Source organism: Phacochoerus africanus, chromosome 4, assembly GCF_016906955.1.
Source record: "Phacochoerus africanus isolate WHEZ1 chromosome 4, ROS_Pafr_v1, whole genome shotgun sequence".
Lineage (NCBI taxonomy): Eukaryota > Metazoa > Chordata > Mammalia > Artiodactyla > Suidae > Phacochoerus > Phacochoerus africanus.
In genome coordinates this window covers 101420026-101441902 of record NC_062547.1, presented here as the reverse complement: position 1 = coordinate 101441902, position 21877 = coordinate 101420026, and the positions used below count along the sequence as shown (strand labels likewise).

Sequence of the window (21877 nt, the reverse complement as noted above, 5' to 3'; positions counted from 1 at the left end):
GAAGGGGATCAAATGTACAGTGATAGATGGAAATTAAATATTTGGTGGTGAGCACACTGTAGGGTATACAGAAGTGGAAATACATTGTACATATAAAATTTATATAATATTACAAACCAATGTTATCACATTAAAAATAAATTTTGAAAGTGACAAATCAAATGAAGGGCAAGAGATAGGAAGTAGTATCTGACTTGAATTTTAAAGGATAATTAGTAGTTCACAGATATTTATAGGGTGGCAGGAATGGAGGTATTTCTAGGCAAAGAAAACATAAAAACAAAGGGATAGGAAATGAAAAATGTCAGCCATTGGGGACATTTGGGAAAATTATTAAGATGAGAATGGAAAAATATAGAGAGACTAAATCATGAAGAATCTTATGAATTCTGCTAAGAAATTTAAAATGTCTTCTAAAGGTGATATCTGTGTTAACAAAAGACTTTCATTTTGGAAATGCAAAGAGCATACTGGGGTTCTTTGGAAGATAAAGGAAAAAAGGAGAGTCAAGATCAGTAAAGCAGGATTTATAGCAACAAAGATGCAACTAGAGATTATCATACTAAGGGAAGCACGTCAGAAAGAAAAAGACAAATACCACTTGGTACCACTTATACGTGGAATCTAAAATATGGCACAAATGAACCTACCTATAAAACAGGAACAGACTCACAGAACAAAGAAAACAGACTTGTGGTTACCAAGGGGTAGGAGGGAGGGAGTGGGATGGACTGGGAATTTGGGGTTAGTAGATGCAAACTACTACATTTAGACAGGATGAGCAATGAGGCTCGATTGTACAGCTACATGCAATCTCTCAGGGTAGACCATGATGGAAGACAATGTAAGAAAAATTTTATATATACATATAAGACTGGGTGACTTTGCTATACACTAGAAATTGTCACAACTCTGTAAATCAACTTCAATAAAATATGAAAGAAAAAGATCAGTAAGGCAGGCATTGCAACAATTTACATAAGAAGCAATAAGGGCTTTTAAATAAAGGCAATGACAGCAAAGGAAGAAACAGATTTGGAAACCAGGAAGAGTGCCAGCTACAGAAACTATATATCCTTACAACCTACACTAGGCTAGTACAATGTGAGAATTGTGTTAACATCTCAGTCACTTTCAAAAATGTAGGAATTATTATTATCTGTTTAATCACTAAAACATAGCACAGTGCCTGGGTCCCAGTTAACTTCTCAATAAATATTTTCTGAAAGAATAAATAAATGATTAGCTTGCTTCTAATAGAACACAACCAAGATGGTACATAAATCATTATGATCTCAAAGAGGTAACCAAAGATCTAGCCTTTGGCTAGTCAAGTATTCTTTCTCTTGCTAGTATAAACTCTCCCTAAAACTGAACTTTTGGATAAAAGGAAGTTTTGTTTTCTTTTTTGTTTTCTCAAACAAAAAAGGACTATCAAGATATAGAAAACTGTCAAAGACAGGGAAAATGATTAATTTTGTTGAGAGAAAGAAGCAGAAATAGGGAGATCTCTGAGGAGATCAACGAATGGAAGACAAAGGAAGGATCTAGGCAGATGATAGCTTGTGTAGAAGCAGGAGAGATGACATATTTAGGAAACATTAAGTTCATTAAGTTCAGTTACAAAATTCAAATTTATAGCTGAAAAAATGTAACAGAAACACTAAAACAGATACTGTACGAAGTTAAAAATGTTTATACTTTTGATGATGAAAACTTGACAATGATATTCATAGCCAATAAATTTTCTTAATTTTCAAAACAATGTGCAAACTTATTTTGTTAAAGAATAAAAATGAATAAAGATTTGGCTTTCCCATGAGTTCATTTCATATATTCATTACACATTTGTTTTTTTAATAAACTGATTTATAAATATGACCAATTTAGACTTGGCTTTCTCAGTAAATACAATGCACAAACATACTACACAGACAGAAAAACTTTTCTAAAAATAAATGTACTTCTTATATCAGTATCTAATATACAGCAAAACAACAACTATACAAAATTTAGCATCCTCACAATTCCTTACCTGATAAGCACTTCTATTAGAGACCATGCCCCTTTCATACAAGCTGGACACTGAAACAATTCTAAGTAATATCTTGACATAGCTGGGGACTTCCAAGGAGGGTGGAGGTGAAGAAGAGCTGACAATATATCAAAGTATCGACCAGAAAATGTATCTATGTTATCCTATTATTTAAAAATAAACAAACAAATAAAATGCTATAGCTAAATGTACAGTTTTACCAGCTAATTCACTCTAAAATTATAATAACCCAGACCTAACTTTTCTGGGCAGATATATGTGTTTGGACAAAGGAGAAGAGATGGAATGGTCATATTTAGCTAATTAATTACTGCAACTGAGAGGCATGCTCTAAGTGTGTATCCACATATTAGGTAATCCTAGCTACTGGAACTAATATATGAAATGTCCATGTTACTTCTCATGATTATAGTGAGATAAAGAGTTTCCAAATGTGACTTGAAGTAAACCAAAGGGAAGAAACTTTACCTGTAACCTTATCACCAATATTAACCCACCACAGCTTAAACTGGTTGTTTCTTCAAATTTGCATCTTGATGAAGAATATGATTAGAAAGCTACCTTAAAAAGCTGTACCTATAGGTTTTTAAGGTTTAATGAGTTTGCTCATTGTCTATATATATGATGAGTAAAAATGATTTTTACCAATGTACTAAATGGGTAATTTACTAAATGACATTCTAGATCCTTGTAGTCTGATTTTTACATTAGATACTTTACTGCCTCTGAAAAAATATTAAGTTAAAGCACTCAGAGTAATATCTAGCTTAAAAATAAGAAAGGTAATACATGGCTACTGCATTTCCTATTAAAATTAGAGGAAGGGATACTGAAAAGAGAAAATAAGCTAGAAACTTACAAATAGGAAAATGTTCATTTTTAACATACTTTGAAAGATTATAAACCCTTAATAATGCCCTTACCTGTAGAATGTTTTCTAGAAGAGCATGAAGAAGGCATACAGGAGGGATATAATGTGCTTGCAAAGAGGAAAGTTCCTCAATTGCTTCTTTAAAAAATTGTCCTTCTATGAGGCTTTCAATTAAATTCAATACACCTCTGGGAAATTCAGCATTTTTAACCTGAGAAAGGAAAGATTCTATGATTCAAAGAAGCAAGAAGATAAAATTCTGGGATGAAATCTTGAATTAGTAAAGAGCCTTAATTTCCTCTTCAGTAAAATGAACAATCCCTGCCCTTACTACTTCATAGGGTTGTTACATGGTTCAAAAGGATTTACATGAACATATTTTACAACTACAAAACACTAAAAAACATACACATTACTACTTGTTGTATTTATCATTTGTTGCCTTAAAAAGTAAAGGGAAATACTGCCTCTAAAAAAGAAACTTTAAAAGCCATTTTCAAACTCTGGCTGCTAATGAGGAGACTTCAGCTGGAGGTACAACTATACACAGTTCTAATTTAGATGCAAAATTATTATTTTTTTTTAATTTAAACATAAGCAAAGTATGCCTATTAAAATATACTAAATATTAAGATGTTATCAAGCACAATCAGTATGTGCAAATTGACCTTTGCTATAGAATCATAAAATAACTCTAAGGATGCACATTAATATAACTAAGAGTTACACAAACTACATCCCCCTTGGTTAAAATATTTTCAATAAAAGTGACTACTTTGAACTGAGAATCAAGAATATTCTGAAAGACTACAAAGTGTAAAAACATTCTAAAGGGATGAATAATAATATAAAGAAAATAACATACTTTTGTAAATACTGCACTGAAAATGTAATTTTGAAGTTGTAATTATGAAAAGCACTGAAGTGTATAAACAGTGATACACAGTTCACCTATGATATGATAAAGTAAGTTTTTAAAATTATTGCTATCAATTTTTATTACTGTATAAGCATTTTTTTGAGTTTGATAGAATACCATTTTCGTTTTTCATATCTGATTATAGAAACTACATTGCAAATTTGATAGGGTCCCTCTTGTCTTGCTGATGACATTCCTTTATATCAAAATAATTAAAAATAATAAAACACAAAGATTCCTTTTTGGTTCCATCACCGCCCTACTCCAAATCCCTTACCTCGACATTGTATACTGGTTGTTTATCTATTCTAATGCAGCTGTATCGTATAGCCTACAAAACAGAAACCATTCACTGAAATTAAACATTTTAAGGTCAAGAAATACAGTTCAGCTTACAAAGTATAAAACCTTGGCCAAACTTACAAAACAGATTCAGGAAGATATTAATTGCTATAATTTATTTGATTCTCAAGTTTACTCAGACTAGTGACCTCCATCACTTTGAGAATATGGAACTCTCATGTGTATAATCTCTATTTTTTCTTTCTAAATTAAAGTAAGAGGTAAAGTCATATTCACTTTGAAGATCTGAAGATATCCATTGTCCTTAGTATTTTAATAATTAGAAATATAAATGAAGGGAGTTGCTATCGTGGCTCAGCGGGTTAAGAATCCAACACAGTGTCTGTGAGGATGCAGGTTCGACCCCTGGCCTTTCTCAGTGGGTTAAGGATCTGACATTGTCCCAAGCTGCAGTGTAGCTTGCAAATGCAGCTCAGATCTGGTATTGTGGTATAGGCCTGAAGCTGCAGCTCTGATATAATCCCTAGCCTGGGAACATCCACATGCTACAGGCATGGCCAAAAAAACCAAAAAAAACGTGTGTGTGTGTGTGTGTGTGTGTGTGTGTGTGTGTGTGTGTGTATAGAGAGAGAGAGAGAGCACGAGTGAGCAAGAGAGTGAGAGTGCATGGATTCTGTATAAAACTCCATAGGAGAAAATAATGTAATCATTTTGTATATAATAACATGTTAAATTTTCCCCTATTGTTGTCAAATACCTATAATTGTATTTGTTTTTAAGAGTATACTGGAAAAATACTTGCAACAAACATAGAAACTCTGATTACATAAAGAGTTCTAGGAACAGTGGTATAAAACAACCTAATGGAAAAATAAAGAAAATAATATGAACAAGCAATTGGCAGAGGAAGAAATACACAAATGCTAAGTGAAGGCATAAAATATGCTCAAATTTTCTACTAAGAGAAGAAATACAAATTAAAACAATGATAGAGCTTTGGATTCCACTTAGGATGGAGAGAGACATCCCCATGTTAAAAATAAGAAAAAGCTGGAACATCTATGAAATCATAATTTTACTTGAACCCATCAGATAACAGAGTTCTTAGTGCAACCAACTAAACATAAATATGAAGAAATACAGGAGCCTCCAAGGACATTGAACATGAGGACTGATTTATCTGAGACATCATGGTAGGAAAAGAAGGATTCCATTACAGTTTGTAAGAAAATTTCAGTTTAATTTTCACCACTGAAGGCCAAGTGTGGGCCAGTATGAGAGAACAGAACCCTTGGGAATCCAGAATCAATGACACAGAGGTAGTTTGTACACAATGGCATGATTTTCTCCATAGACCTCAGGGGGTACTAATGTTAATGAAAGGAGGCAGGGTAGGAGACTAAAGAGTTTCCTTCATTGGGAGGCCGGGAGGAGGTGAACAGCAACTGCCATGGGAAAGGCAGCAAACACTGTCACCCTTAGGACACAGCTGAAAACTCATAACCTGCTGGATAAAGGAATAAGAAAAAAAAAATCTTCACCCCTGAAGAGATGGTGATCCCAGATCAATAGAGTCCCTATTACTGGGGGGAGGGTAAAAAACTGAGAAAGCCCTTCCCCCAAACCCAAGGCTAATTGGAGCTGTAGCCACCAGCCTCAGACTGAGGCTGAACCAGGACAAGTGAAACACAGATCCTCCAGCCCTCATCCTCCAATAGCAGGCTGGCAAGCATCCAGCAACAAGTTACACTAGTTTGTAAACAAATAATTTATGCATGACATCATCAAGGTATAAATAGCAAAGAATTTACTAAAAGTCCAAATACACTACTATTTGTTAAAAAGTAATGAACTAAGAAAATGATTTTAAGACAAACATAATGAGTCATTTTACTATTACACATTATTATTACTAATGCAGAAGGACAGAAAACTACAAAAATTTTAGAATGTCGAGTTGTACCTGAGCTCTATATATGTGTTTCCTTAAGGCATTTTTTACTTCAACAATATTCACATCTGTCCTGATATCCTTGGTTTTTGATTCTTTGGTCTGATCAGCAAAAACAGAGTTCTTCATTTCTTTCTGCATACACATAAAAATACATTAGACAATGTAATAAAGAGAATATCAACACAAATTGAGTTAAGTTTCACAGTACAATGTAAGAACAACTCATTCATGTCATGTTAACCACAGCAAAGATTCTTACAATTACATTATATAAAGATTACACAAAGAAACTTCAAAAAATTAAAAATCAAATGTTGAAAGTTTTACTTGATATTTACATGGGTACCTTCTTTTTTTTTTTTTTTGGTCTTTTTGCCTTTTCTAGGGCCGCTCCTGCAGCATATGGAGGTTCCCAGGCTAGGGGTCTAATTGGAGCTGTAGCCACCAGCCTACACCACGGCCACAGCAACGCCAGATCTGAGCCGCGTCTGCGACCTACACCACAGCTCACAGCAACATCAGATCCTTAACCTACCGAGCCAGGCCAGGGATTGATCCCGCAACCCCATGGTTCCTAGTCGGATCTCGTTAACCACTGGGCCACGACAGGAACTCCCTCCCATGTGTACCTTCTTAAATAGTTTTCATGTTAACCTGTTCCAAATCTTTCCTGGAACCGCTTTCTCTCTTATTTTGTTGCCATATTCCCATAAAACATGACTATTTATTTACCTTTATCATTTTTCTTAAGATCTTTCTGAATATATGTATATAAACATGCTGTAGCTTTTTTTTTTTTTTTTTTTGGTGGTTGCACCTGCAGCATGTGGAGTTCCCAGGACAGGGATCAAACCCTATTACATTTGCAGCAATGCTGGATCCTTAACCAGCTACGCCACAAGTGAACTTTCCATTCTATGGTCCATAGTGTAAAAGTTACACTCTAGAAAAATTAACTCAAGAAGGAATCTATTTAAAAGACATTCTACATTTTTATTAATAGTTTGTACTACATCAGGGAAGAGAAGGATAAAACAAAAATTCAGGGAGTTCCCTAGTGGTCTAGGGATTGGGATTTTGGCCTGGGTTCAATCCCTGGGAACTGAGATCCCATATCAAGCTGCTGTACACTATGGCCCCAAAAAATCAGAACAAACCCCTCCCCCCAAAAACCAACCAAACTAAAATTCAAATTAGAATATATTACCCAAAATACATACATATATAGTCTTAAGATATTTTTCATTTTAAGAATTTTAGCCTCTTTTTTCTAAACCTTTTTTTGTTTTTCTCAGGCAAAATAAAATGTTTTAATATCCTTTGTGTTTGCATGCAAAAATACTTTCACTGTGAACCAAAGTTAATTATTAATTATGAATATCACACCAGATCAAATCTATAAGATTCTTTTCATAAGATGTGCAAATCCTATTTAATATGGCATGTAACCACAAAAGTCAGATATGTATAATGATACTGAAGAACAACCAGAAAAAATAAAAACCCTTTAGCTTAGCTTACAAAGTTTTTTACCTGATCTCTATATATGTGCTTTCTTGAGGTACTTCTGTTATGTTCAATGTCCTTCCTGGGATCTCTTTCTTTCTCTTTTTTGCGTTTTTTCCTCAAAGTATATCTTTGAATATCTTCATCTTTTTTCTTAGTTTCCTTCTACATACATTTAGACCACAATTAAATAAACCTCAACATGTATGTGTTACAAAATCCAAATAACTCGAGAAGAGTCTGATATATAATATGTAAAAAAATAGAGTTACATACAACAGGAAATCTCATGCACTATTGGAGTAGGTATAAATTAGTTAAACATTTTGGAAAACAGCTGGTCATTTCCTAGTGCAGTTAAACATGCATGGTCCTTAGGATGCAGCAATTCTCCTAGGGATATATACTTAAGTTAGAGGAACTCTTGAATATGTGCACCAAGAGTCATGTAAGAAAATGTTCATACTGTTCATGGCAGAACTGTTCATAACTGCAAAAACCAACAAATCCATCAAACATAAACCAACAAACTCAAATACTTATCAATAGTAAAATAGATAAAAGATAAAATTGTGAAACAATGAAACATTATATATATGCCAGCAAAAACTAAAGTCACTGAATGAAGTCTGTAATTACCACAAACTACAAAAAGTTTATTAACAGGCAAAACTAAATATATTGTTAGGGATACATACAATGCTGGTCAAATGAAAAACAATAATTAAAACAAATTCTAACAGAGCTCACCTCTGGGTAATAGGAAGCCAAGGGGATATAGTCTTAAAAAACTGGGACTGCTCTATTTCTTAAACTAGCTAGTGGGTACACAGCACTCATTTTTGCATTCTTCCAAAAATTGTACATAAAAGCTTAATAAACATTTATACATAAAACATATAATTCAGAAGAAATAACTTCATAAATGACACTATATTTGGTAAATTTAGTAAAGTATAAAAATATAAATAATTTGTAATTTAAAAAGTCTTACCTGATTTCCATATGTGTGTCTTCCTAAGGCATTTCTCATTTTGACAAACTTCAAAGATTTACTAGAATTTTTGAATTTTTCTCTTCTGTGATGTTCAGTCAAAAGAGAACTAATATTAACATCTCCATCATGATTTTTTGTTTCTTTCTGCATATTAGTAAAAATACTTTAGTCAAACCATAGATTAACCAGAGCCTCAACAAAACCATTAAGGTCACAACAGAAAAACTCATGCAGGAAGGTTTATGTTTATAAACATACACATCAGATTAAATATAGGAAAGAGTGTTAAGAATTATTTTACATTTTAGTTCTATGAAGATGAAGCAGAAAAACAGATTTTTAGTTCTCAAAGTTTATAGTGAGTTTGCAAATACATTTAATTTAGTTTTTGCTAACTTAAGCTTTCTTGGAATCTCTGCTTTAAAAAAAAATTCATCATATAATTAGTCCAAATAGATTTGGTTATCTTCATTATGTTTATTTTTCCAAATGTTTGTGAAAATAATTTAGGCTATAAATCAAATAGAGTCTTGCCATTATTAAGCATATCAAAGTATCTCAAAAAAACCTTTGAATAGGAAATAGCTACCTGAAGTTTATACACATCCTCTAGAGTTCTTGTATCTACCTACATATGTATTTCTACTTTTTGTGTTTTGAGATAGAGTTGATGTACAGTATTACATGTTATAGGTGACTCATAATTTTAAAAATTTATCTATTCAACTTGTAGTTATAAAATATTGGCTACATTCCCTGTGTTATAAAATATGTCCTTGTAGCTGCTTATTTACTTTATGCATAATAGTTTGTACCTCTTAATTTCCTCCTCTTAATCTTCCACCTTTATACTGTACCTCCTATTTCCCCACTGGTAACCACTACTTTGTTCTCCATTTTTTTTTTTCTGTTTTTCTTTAAATGATTATTTTTTTCATTATAGCTGGTTTACAGCATTGTCAATTTTCTACTGTACAGCAAAGTGACACAGTCACATATACATATTTTCTTTTTCTCACATTCTCCTCCATCATGCTCCATAAGTGACTAGATATAGCTCCCATCCTATACAGCAGGATGTTCTCCATATTTGTGAGTCTGTTTCCTTTTTGTTATATTCATTAGTTTATTTTTTAGATTCTACATATAAATGATATCATACAGTATCTGGCTTTCTTTGATCCAGGAAGCATAATACCCTCCAAGTCCTTCCATATTGTTGCAAATGGCAAAATTTCCTCCTTTTTAATGGCGGAGCAGTATTCTATTGTACATATACACCATAACTTCTTTATCCATTCATTTGCTTATGGACACTTAGTTTGGTTCCCTACCTACCTTAACAACTGTAAATAATGCTGCTATTAACAACAGAGTGCATGCATCTTTTCAAAGTAGTGTTTTCTGGAGTTCCCACTATGGCTCAGTGGAAACGAATGTGACTAGCATCCATGAGGACGCAGATTTGATCCCTGGCTTTCCTCAGTGGATTAAGGATCCAGCGTTGCCGTGAGCTGTGGTGTAGGTTGTAGATGTGGCTCGAATCTGATGTTGCTGTGAATATGGTACAGGCAAGTGGATACAGCTCTGAATCTACTCCTACCCTGGGAACCTCAATATGCTGTGGGTACAGCACTAAAAAAAAAACAACAAAAAAAAAACAACAAACAAAAACAAAGTAGTGTTTTTTTTTGTTTTTATTTTTGTTTTCAGATATATAACCAGGAGTGAAACTGCTGGGTCATATGGTAGTTCTAGTGTCAGTTTTTTTGGGAACCTGCCATACTGTTTTCCATGGTGACTGCACCAATTTATATTCTCATCAACAGTGTTCAAGGGTTCTCTTCGCTCTACATCCTCACCAACATTTTTTATTTGTGGTCTTTTTCATAATAGCTATTCTTACAGGTGTGAGGTGCTACCTCATTGTAGTTTTAATTTGTATTTCTCTGATGATTAACAATGTGCCTGTTGGCCATCTCTATATTTACTTTGGAAAAATGTCTATTCACAACTTAGCCCATTTTTCAATTGGTTTGCTTGTTTTTTTGGATGTTCAGTTGTATGAGCTGTTTAAATATTTTGTGTATTAACCTCTTATTGGTCATATCAATTGCAAATACTTTCCTCCTTTAGGTAGGTTGTTTTCTCATGTTATTAATGGTTTCCTTTGCTTTGCAAAAGTTTTTAAGTTTAATTAGGTTCCATTTGCTTATTTTTTCTTCTATTTACTTTGCTTTAGAATACAGAGCCTAAAAAATAATTGTTACATTTTATGTCAAAGAGTGGTACGCCTAATGCTCTCTTCTAGGACTTTCATGGTTTCAGGTCTTACATTTAGGTCTTTAATCTCAACTGAGTTTATTTTTGGATATGGTGGGGGAAAGGTTCCAACCTCATTGTTTTATATCCAGTATAGTTTTCCCATTACCACTTACTGAAAAAACTGTCTTATCACCATAGTATATTTTTGCCTACTTGGTTGTAGATTAACTGATCATAATAAGTGTGTGGTTTTATTTTTGGGTTCTCTCTTCTATACTATTGACCTAATATGTCTGCTTTTGTGCCAGTATAATCCTGTTTTGATTACTAGAGCTTTGCAGTATACCCTGAAGTCAGAGAGCATGATTACCTCAGCTCTTTTTTTTTTTTTTTTCTCAAGACTGTTTTACCTGTAACAGGGTTTTCTGTGTTTCCATACAAATTTTAAAACTATTTGTCTAGTTCTGTGAAAAAAATGTCATTGATACTTTGGGGACTGCAATGAATCTATAGATTGCTTTGGGTAGTACAGTCATTTTAATAATACTAATATTTCCAATCCATTAACACAGGATATTAACACATCTTCTTGTGTTGTCTTCAATTTCCTTCACCAGTGCCTCAGTTTTGTGAGTCAGCCCTTCTATCTTTTCAGGTAGGTTTATTCCCAAGTATTTAATTTTTTGATGCAATGGTAAATAGGACTGTTTCCTCAGTCTCTCTGACAGTTTGTTGTTAGTAGAAATGCAACAGATTTCTATATATTAATTCCATATCCTACAACTTTACAGAATTCATTGATGGGCTCTAAAAGGGGCATCTTTAGCATATTCTAGGTATAGTATCACATGATCTGCAAACAGTGACATTTTTACTTCTTCCTATCCAATTTGGATTCCTTTTCTTTCTTTTTCTTGTGAGGCTGTGACTAGGACTTCCAATACTATGTTGAGTAAAAGCGTTGAAAGTGGGTATCCTTAATCTTATTCCCCCAAGATCCCTTTTGGGGTCTTGTTCCTGATATTATAGGAAATGCTTTCAGCTTTTCACCATTGAGTTGGACATCAAATGTGGGTTTATCACTAAGTGGCCTTCACTGTATTTTGGTATGGTTCTTCCATGCCCACATTCTGAGAGTTTTTAACATAAATGGATGTTAAATTTTATCAAAAGCCCTTTCTGCATCTATTGAGATGATCATGTGATTTTGATTCTCCAATTTGTTATTGTGCTGTATCACAGATTGATTTGCAGATATTGAAAAATCCTTGCATCCCTGGGATAAACCCCACTTGTTGATGGTAAAATCCTTTTAATATATTGTTGGGGTCAGTTTGCTAATGTGTTGAGGACTTTTGCTTCTGTGATCATCAGTTATATTGACTTATAATTTCCTTTTTTTCTGTGATGTCTGGTTTTGGCATCAGGGTGATGCTTACCTTGTAGAATAAGTTTGGAAATATTCCTTCCTCTGCAATTTTTTTCTAATAGTTTGAGAAGGGTAGGTGTTAATTCTTCTCTAAATGTTGGGTAGAATTTACCTGTGCAATCTTCTGGTCCTGGATTTGTTTGTTGAGTTTTTAAACTACTGACTCAATTTCATTACTGGTAATGGGTCTGTTTATATTTTCTACTTCTGCCTGGCTCAGTTTTGGGAGATAGTACATTTCTAGGTGTTTGTCCATTTCTCCTAAGTTGTCCATTTTATTGCTAATTATTCAGAGTAGTCTCTTAGAATCCTTTTTATTTCAGAGGGGTCAGCTGTACTTACCTTTTCGTTTCCTATGTTATTGATTCAGGCCCTCCTTTTTTGTGATGAGTCTGGCTAAAGATTAATCAATTTTGCTTATCTTTTCAAAGAAACAACTCTTATTTATTTATTTGTTTTAGTTTCTATTCATTTATCAATCCTCTGATCTTTACAGTTTCTTTCCTTCTACTAACTTTGGAGGTTTTTTTGTTCTTCTTTTCCTAGTTCCTCTAGTATAAGGTTAGGTTTTTGAGATTTTTCTTTTTTCTTGAGATATGCTTGTATTGCTATCAACTTCTCTCTTAGAACTTTTGTGGCATCCCATATATTTCAGATCATTGTATTTTTGTTTTCATTTGTCCTGAGCTATTTTTTAATCCCCACTTTGATTTCCTCACTGATACATCAATTGTTTAGCCTCTGTATGTTTTTTTAAGTTTTTTTTTTTTTTCTTTTTTGGTTGCCTGGTAGTATCTGGAGATTCTGGGCCAGGAATCAGATCCCAGCTGCAGTTGTGACCTATGTTGCAGCAATGCTGGATCCTTTAACCCACTGTGCCGGGCCAGAGACTGAATATGTGTGCTGGCACTACAGAGATGCCACCAGTCCCACTGCACCCAGTAGGAACTCCTTGTGCTGCATCCCATATATTTCAGATCATTGTAGGGGTTTTGTTTTATTTTTAATTTTAGTTGATTTCTAGTTTCATAGCATTGTGGTTAGGAAAGATACATAATGTGATTTCAATTTTCTTAAACTCACTGAAGATTATTTTGTGGCCTAGCACGTGATCTATACTGCATAATGCTTCATGCGCATTGTGGAAAAAAATGTGTATTCTGCTGCTTTGGGGTGGAATATTCTGACTCTACATATTTCTATTAAATCCAGCTGGTCTAATGTGACATTTAAGGCCAGTGTTTTCTTATTGATTTTCTGTCTGGATTATCTGACTGTCCATTGATGTAAGTGTGGTGTCATTATTACATTACTGTCAATTTCTCCCTTCATGCCTATTAGAAGTTTTGTTTTTAATATTATATATATGTGCTCCTATACTGGGTACGTACATAATTTACAATTGTTTTATATTCTTTGATTGACTCTGATAATTATATAATATCCTCCATTGTCTCTTATAATTTTTACTTGGAAGTCTCTTTTGTCTGGTTTAAATATTACCACCCTGGATTTCTTCTGATTTCCATTTGCATGGAATACCTTTTTCCATCCCTTCAATTTCAGTCTGTGTGTATTATTAGATCTGACTTGAGTCTCTTGTAGGCAGCATATATATATATATATATATATATATATATATGGGTTTTGTTTTTGTATCCACTTAGCCAGTCTGAGTTTTTGACTGGAGCATTTTACAGACATTCTTTTGAGCTAAAAATGAATTCAACATGTTTACAGTTGTATTTTAATAATTTTCCCATCTTTTATGAAATTGCCATTTGATTCTTTTTTCTTTGTTAATAAAGCTAAATTTTGACAACTCATTATTTTAAATTCCTTTCTGTATGTAAAAATTTTTACATTGTGCTTATAATGTATATTTCAGAGATATCAACTCAAAAGCCTCTTATTAATATTACATACATATAGTCAATCATAGAAAGTAGTCTTATAAGTCACATAAATTTAATTATAGTTTGAAAAAGCCAGAAAAAAATTACAAAAAAACATTTTAGACTCTTGGGAGGTTTTATGTAACCTCTCCATATATGGTTTCTTAAGCTACTTACTATTCAGCTGAAGAAGTTCCGAATTGTTACCAGAATTTTCTTTGTAAAATTTTTGACAGGTGCAGTAACAACAGAATTTTTAATTTCTTTCTAGTCACATTAAGAAATAGTTTACTTTAGACTAAGTAATAATAACTATTAGGCTAATGATTTGGTAAATCAATTAGAGAGTCTGTTTTATAAACCACAATGTGAAACTGAACATAACTGATCATTAGGTTTTCTAGGGTAGAATAATGCCTTTTTTGCTCTGATGTTTGAAAATTTTTGCTTGAGAGGGACATATATACTTCCTTAAGGTATTTTTCACTGCTCCAGTTAAGGTTGTTCATATTTTTTTTATTTTCCATATTTAATCAAAATAGAGTTCACCTGTGTCACTATAAAAAAAAAAATCTTGTTCTATACCTAATACTTGAATTTAGACCGTACGAATAAATATATTGCTGAATCCTTTGATAATTACATAATATCCTCCACTGTCACATTAAACACACAGAGTTGTTTTAAATAATTATGTTCTGAGAACACACTATGTTTAAGGTTCTGTGTGTTTCTACATGCATATATCTATTACTTCAGTAAGGGTCTCAAAACAAACAGGACAGTAGCCTGATATGCTCAAATTATACACTATAAAACACAGACCTGGATTCAAATACCAGCTCTGGGATTCAAAAATCCATGTTATTTCCAGCAAATATTGCCTCTCAAACAATTTTCTAAGACAAATCAGAAATGTCAATTTTTTTAGCCTATAAGTTTTACCTGGGCTTTGCACATGGTTTCTTTTAAGGCACCTTTCATTTCAAGAAATCCCATATCGTTCCTGAAATCTTTTTTTTTTTCTTGATTATTATGGTTATTCCAAACAGAACTGGTTTGGGAATCTTCATCATTCTGAATTTCTTTCTGTAAGTATGTAAAAACGGTTTAGGCAATCAGTTAAGTATAACTTCAACATTATGCATGTTTTATGGTATCCAATAATTGCAAAATATTTTGGTAGTCCAACAAGTAGGTAAAATACACTCTTCTAAATCAAAAGTTATTAAACACTAGTAAATTCTCTCAAGGAAAAAAAAAATCATTACCACAAAGATCCTGAATAATAAAGCAATAATAACAATGTAGCTCAAGAAAAGCCAATGTTTTGTTGGTCTAGTAACAATCAACAATTTTTATGCATAATTACGAACAAAAATGTTTCATCTGGTCTATTACAAAGTTAAAATTACAATCTAGATAAAAATTTTTATGATTATAGATTATTTCTCAGATTTTTCAGCTTTTTACTAATAAGACTTCTTATTTGCAAGTCTATCACAGACAGTAAAAGAGGGTAATAGCTAAATTCACAGCTCTTATTTCACTTGAATAGCAATAAGCAATTTTCTTCACCTAAGTCCATCTCAAACAATTTATTTCTCTTGCTCAAGAAGTCCAAACTGAATTCATAAACTACCAACCAATAAAAATTTTAAAAATACTTACATATGTACTTATACATATAATTCTAGAAGTTTAGTAAGAAAAAGAATTGGGAGTAAAGATGAGTTCAAGGCAGTTCTCAAAATGTACTTATGATAGAGTATTTAGAGATTCATCATCTTTACATAAAGGACTAAAGAATCATTGTCCTCCTGGGGAACAATTATGATATAGCCAAAATGTTATCATGCCTATTGTGTGATATTTGGTTTCCTTTCACTTGTACTGGGCTTCTTATATGGATATGAGGGCCCTTTAGCAGGCTGCAATCCTGCAACCAGAGAATAATCTAAGAGTAGCCAATTAAATTTCTTCAATTACTCAGAAAAGTGGAACTGAAAACTAAGAAAAATGAAGACCTGTCTTCTTTCTTATTCCTTGCATCAAAGAATTAGGAGTTCCCGTCGTGGCTCAGTGGTTAACGAATCTGACTGGGAACCCTGAGGTTGTGGGTTCGATCCCTGGTCTCGCTCAGTGGGTTGGGGATCCGGCGTCGCCGTGGGCTATGGTGTGGGTCGCAGATGCAGCTTGGATCCTGAGGTCCTGTGGCTCTGGCACAGGCTGGCGGCTACAGCTCCACTTAGACCCCTAGCCTGGAAACCTCCATATGCAGCAGGTGCGGCCCTAAGGAAAAAAAAAAAAAAGACAAAGAAAGAATTACACTAAACATACAATTTCTGTTAAAGATAACTTGAAGGGGGATAAACTGATTTTCTGGTTTTAAATCTCACATGATTGACAAAGAAGATAAATCCTCAGGCTTAGATCATAAAAAATGTCTAAAATACAGGATGACTTAATCCCATATAGATTCCAGTTACATAGAATACATATGCAAAAAAAAAAAAGACCATTATCATTAGCAACTAGGCAAGAACTTACTCTTTTCTAATGATGAATAAACTTACTTAAGCATACATTTCAGATGCTATATATATCTATCTATGAATTAGAATGTATGATTCAAGAACCCAGTATAAGTTAACTAATTAAAAATTATCACCTCATAAATATACTAGGACATGTGGAAGATTTTTAAAATAATCTATTTCCTATTGAGCTAAACAAATGATCAAAATGTAATTGTCTTTAAGCCACTAATACTTTTTCCAACTGACTACTCTTATGAAAAATATAGACATTATCTATGTAAACATTCATTTATTCTTATTTTATAATTATTTTACTATCAACTATGCATTACACCTTGAGTTAGGTATATATATTTTCCTATATCTAGGAAAAGAGAGTCATGTCTTAAGTATAACGCTATGCTCCAAAGATGACCAAAAGCTTACTTATTCAGTAAATGATTCTATTATCTAGGAGAGTGCAACACAGTGTGGCAATGACAGTTGCCCTGGCTTCTGATTCGTCTGTTTGACTTTGTCTCCTGTCCTAGAATAGGAACGGATATGCTTTGGTCTCCAGATCTTATTCCTTGATTTAGCCATGGCACCACCATACAACTTGAATGAATTCATGAGACTAGATGGAGCACTTAAAGGTCAAGTAAATGGAACAAGCACCTAATTTTTTACATGGTTCTTAACTAGCATTTATACCATGATTCTTAAAAGATATCTTGTAACTAGTGTATGGTGATCTTTACAGTATTAAGTATTTTTACCCAGAAAAAGACCTGGTGAGTATCAAGGAAACCTAGTAATACTCAAAATGAGAAAAGAAAAGAGAGACTCAGGAGAGAAGCCTTAAAATTTATTGAGTGCCTGATCTTAAATTTTTGGTTTGACACATGATAGTTGTGAGATCACAGGAAAATTATTTAACCTCATTTATACTGAGGTATAACCTCAATTATACCTCATTTTGCTAACTATAAAATGGGGCCGTAATATATACCATACAGGAACATAAAGTTTAAAATAAGATTAAGCGCATAAAATGCTTTGCATAGTGCCTGGCACATGGTAATCACTCAAATAAATATGACCTCGAGAAATACCATAGTAATTTTCACAACCAAAGTTTAAGTATTAGCTTCTACATACAATGGAAGAAATTCAGTCACACAATAAATGACTTCCTTTTGGTCAAAGAACTAATAATTTATAAATCTAGGTCAACAATTAGCGGATCTGGCACAAAAAGTATATACATATATTTTGTTAATCTAACTATATTTCCATAAGACTCTTCCGTGGTTCATTTTATTCTCCTTCTTAGATAGTCAAAAGAAGTTTTCGGTATTCCTAAGTATCCTCTCCTTTTTGTGATGCCTTCCTTAGGCCAAAAAAATTTACATGAGTAATTTGTTCTGTGTTTCTATACCTTGCACATAATTTTACCAATGTACACTACACATTGAATTGTAGTTAATAGTTTCTACATTCTGTTTTGCCACTAATAGCAGCAGCACTTTGAAGTCTGGTAGGTGGTCTTATTCATTTTCCATAGTACATAGATAACATAGTGCCTGGTACAGCAAATGTTCTCAATAAATATCTAAAAACCTAAACTAAGTAATTTCTGATTCTGTTACTAAGCAGCTTTCCACAAAGTTAAGTAAGTTTAACTTTTTCTTCCTAAACAACTGCTTAATGTCATTAAGTAAAATAACAAAGTCATTTTACATGACAACTCTTCCTTAGTGGACACTTCAGAATCCACATAATGAGGAATGTATTTTGTTCTATGTCAAAGTGGTAGAAGAAAAAGCAAGACATCAAAATCAAGTTAATTGTCAATTTTCTTCTCAGAAGTGATCACAAAACGCCTTCCTTATTTGGCTTAAGAACTCATAGCTGACTAATCTAGAACTTATAAGAAACAAGGTATTCTAAAAACAACTACAAAATAGAGTATTGTTTATTATTTTTGCTTGATATATTTTTGCTTCAGTATTTCAGAAGCAAATTCTGACTGTTGTCAGAATACCACAAAATAAGATTATGGATAAATCATATTATATAATTAGACTTTAACCCTTTCTTTCCATAGAAAAAAATTTTTTTTCTAATTTATTTAAGAATGGCTTTCATTCTGTTGATAGTTAACATTACCTTAAATGTAATAGAGATACTATTCAGACAGGATGCTTTTGGCTCCAAGTTCAAACTAATGTAAACAACAGGAAATTACCTCACAGAATAGCAATGGTGGTTCAGTGCCAAGACAGATCTTAGGGTTGGTTAGTCAAGCAACTCAAGCATTTCTACAAAAGCCTACATTCTATCTCTAAACTTTGCTGTCAATAGGATGGGTTTCATCTGAAGGCTACTTCTCCTCATGGTCAAAGAATGGCTACTAGTAGTAATTTAGGTCTTATTCTTTCATGTTCACATCTAGCAGATGCCAGTCTGCCAGTGGCTCTCTTCTTAGAATGAGAAAGAAACTTCCCAGAGGCTCTCACATACCTCTCTTCATGTCTCATGAATCAGAACTGGTTCACAGGCCCAGTCACTGTCAAGGACAATGAGATTATCCATAGGCTAAACAGATTCATCCTTTGAACTAAGGTCAAATTTCCAATCCACTTTGGTGCTACTCATCAGGGAAAGGTAATTACAGAATGATATATTACATCTACTTTTGCAGTACTCAAGGGTCATTCATAATTTCTCTATTCATCTAACAAATATAAAATGAGAACTTATATGCAGGTTTTATGCAAGATGATTCACATATAACTATGGAAAAGATAGACATTACCCTTGATGACACAGTGCTTTTAGTTTAGATGGAAAAGAAAGACATTAACCAAGTAATCAGCCAATTAATTATAATGAATATTATAAAGCAAAATAATGCTATTATAGGTTAACCTAACTATTTTAATAAGGGGAACAAGAGGCTTTCTTGAAGAGGCAACATTAAAACTGGAAACTGTATGATAGGCAGAAAGCAAGGAGGCACAGGGAATGAGAGAGTAGTGGAGAGGACCTTTTCAGGCAGAGAAAAGAGCTTTTAAGAAAACACTGAGGTAGGAAGTAGCTTAGCCTATTTAAGAAAATGGGAGAAGGCAGTTGTGTTACAGTATTGTGAGCATAGAAAAAGATAGATCAAGATACAGTTTCAAAGGTAGTAACTTAAAGGGAACTTAAAGCCATGTTACAGGTTTAGGACTTTATCCTACGACAATGAGAAGCCATTGGAGAGTTTTAATAGGAAAATGATAGGATCAGAAGTGTTTCAGAAAGAGCATTTTAGATGTTCCTTCTGAATGAAGTTGAATGAAATACAGAAAGAAAAGGTTAATAATTATTTGGAAATTAGCAAGAGTAAAAAAAAAAGTAGAATAAGGAAAGTAATAAGGAAGGGGTGGATTCCAGGAACACAAGAGAAAGAGGATGAACTCACTCTGATGGTAGTATAGGAGAAAAGCGTTTTGATGTAGGAGTTATTTGAAGTAAAATCAACAGGACTGGGTAATTGACAAGATATGGGGAATAAAGGAAAGGAAGGTTTCAAGGTGATTCTCAGGTCTCCAATGTAAATGATTAGATAAAAGTTTATATAGTACCCACTGAATTGGTAAACACTGAAGAAGCTAGCTTTTCCTAGAAGGTCAAGGTTTAGTTTTTAGACCAACTACAGTTTTTCTTCCACTTTGAGTGATTCCCTTAAAAAATTATTCTTTGCTTACTTTCAGAGGAACTCTTCTAGGATTATTTCCAGTCAAACAACTTAAGCAGTGGTAAATGTACTAAGTGGGGAAACAAGTAGAGGAATAGGACAGGAAAACATTTTTTAATTCTTAGAAATGGCTCCTTCTTTTCCAATGGAAAATAACCCAATAATTCTCATATGATACTAGAGCCCACTGCCATGTTATTTATACTCTCATTTAAAATGCTTAATTTTGTAATAACATCACCAAAACACTGAAAATAAGACCCATTTGAAATTTAACAAGCAAGCTCCTTTCAGATTTATCAGAAGTATTTTTGAATATTTAAATGATTGAGAGCGACTGCCTTAAAAAATGTCATTTTAGTTACTTTCAACTATATTTTCAAAAATCAGAACATAAACTGATTTTAATATATATTTCACTAAATCAATATTCTATAAAATAAACTTATATTTACTATTTACTTACCTCTAAAAGGAAATCCCCTAGATACTGAATTGGATAAAATGGAGCCTTGAAGTTATCTTTTCCTTGTTCAGCCTTGATTCTCGCATTACTGGCAATCACATGAGTTATTCCACTTGGTGAATTTTTTGGTAAAATAACATTTGCTTTTCCAGCCTCCAAAACTCTAAATAAAAATGTCAGCATAGAAAGTATTTTTTAAAAGTATATTCAGTGAAAATTATCTAAATCAATTACTTCCTAGGAGTAGGAGCACAACTCCAAAAGGAATTAATTTGTTTGGGCTGAGTACCATAGAGAAATTACAGCAGTGTTGGGTTTTTTTTAAGCAGTGTTGTTGTTTTTTTTTTAAATTATAAGTTGTTCAGAAGATATATTTAAGAAATCACATTTCTTGATATGCGAAAAGTTTTTAAGTTTAATTTTAAGTTGATTTCCTAAGGAAAAGTCACCTCAATAAGCCAAAAGAACAATGAAGTCTAAGAAAGTATTTATCTCAAAAGGCAACATACTTCAAAGGAAATCATTCTGGACCACATAAAATGGGATTAAAATTGGCAACATTCATCTAAAAAATTAGCTTTTGAAAAACTTTGATCTACATTAAGAAATGCATTTTACATTTGACTCAGAAGATCCCCCCCAAAAAGAAAAACTTTTCATGAAAGTTTATTTTTGATTAGGATTTAGAAAGTCACAAGAGAACACTGCTACCACCTGACAATAAGAAATAGTCAAGTAATGCACAAAATCATAATTTTTCATAAACCCATCAGATAACTGAGATAAGCTAACCAAAAACCTTAATTTCCAAAGGAGTGATAGCCATCTTTTTGAAAAGACTGGACATTGAAACTATCTCATAGCCACCAGGGCATAGGAATGAAGAAGCAACTACAAAATCAGGTAAGAATCAGGTAAAATTTTAACAAATCTAAAGGCCAAGTATAGGTAG

The 21877-nt window shown here is 33.0% G+C and overlaps 1 protein-coding gene across 2 annotated transcripts in view; it reads right to left on the bottom strand.

Annotated features, from left to right (window-relative positions):
- SLF1 (SMC5-SMC6 complex localization factor 1) overlaps window positions 1-21877 on the bottom strand; it is an 82902-nt gene that overhangs the window by 29403 nt on the left and 31622 nt on the right. For both annotated transcript variants that reach the window (XM_047778301.1, XM_047778302.1), the window contains exons 5-12: window positions 20926-21088; window positions 15141-15284; window positions 8604-8750; window positions 7637-7774; window positions 6113-6235; window positions 4124-4177; window positions 2980-3138; window positions 2036-2199 (exon numbers count right to left, since the gene is read on the bottom strand). In XM_047778301.1, the coding sequence (XP_047634257.1) occupies window positions 2036-2199; window positions 2980-3138; window positions 4124-4177; window positions 6113-6235; window positions 7637-7774; window positions 8604-8750; window positions 15141-15284; window positions 20926-21088 (1092 nt within the window). The remainder of the gene's footprint in view (window positions 1-2035; window positions 2200-2979; window positions 3139-4123; window positions 4178-6112; window positions 6236-7636; window positions 7775-8603; window positions 8751-15140; window positions 15285-20925; window positions 21089-21877) is intronic.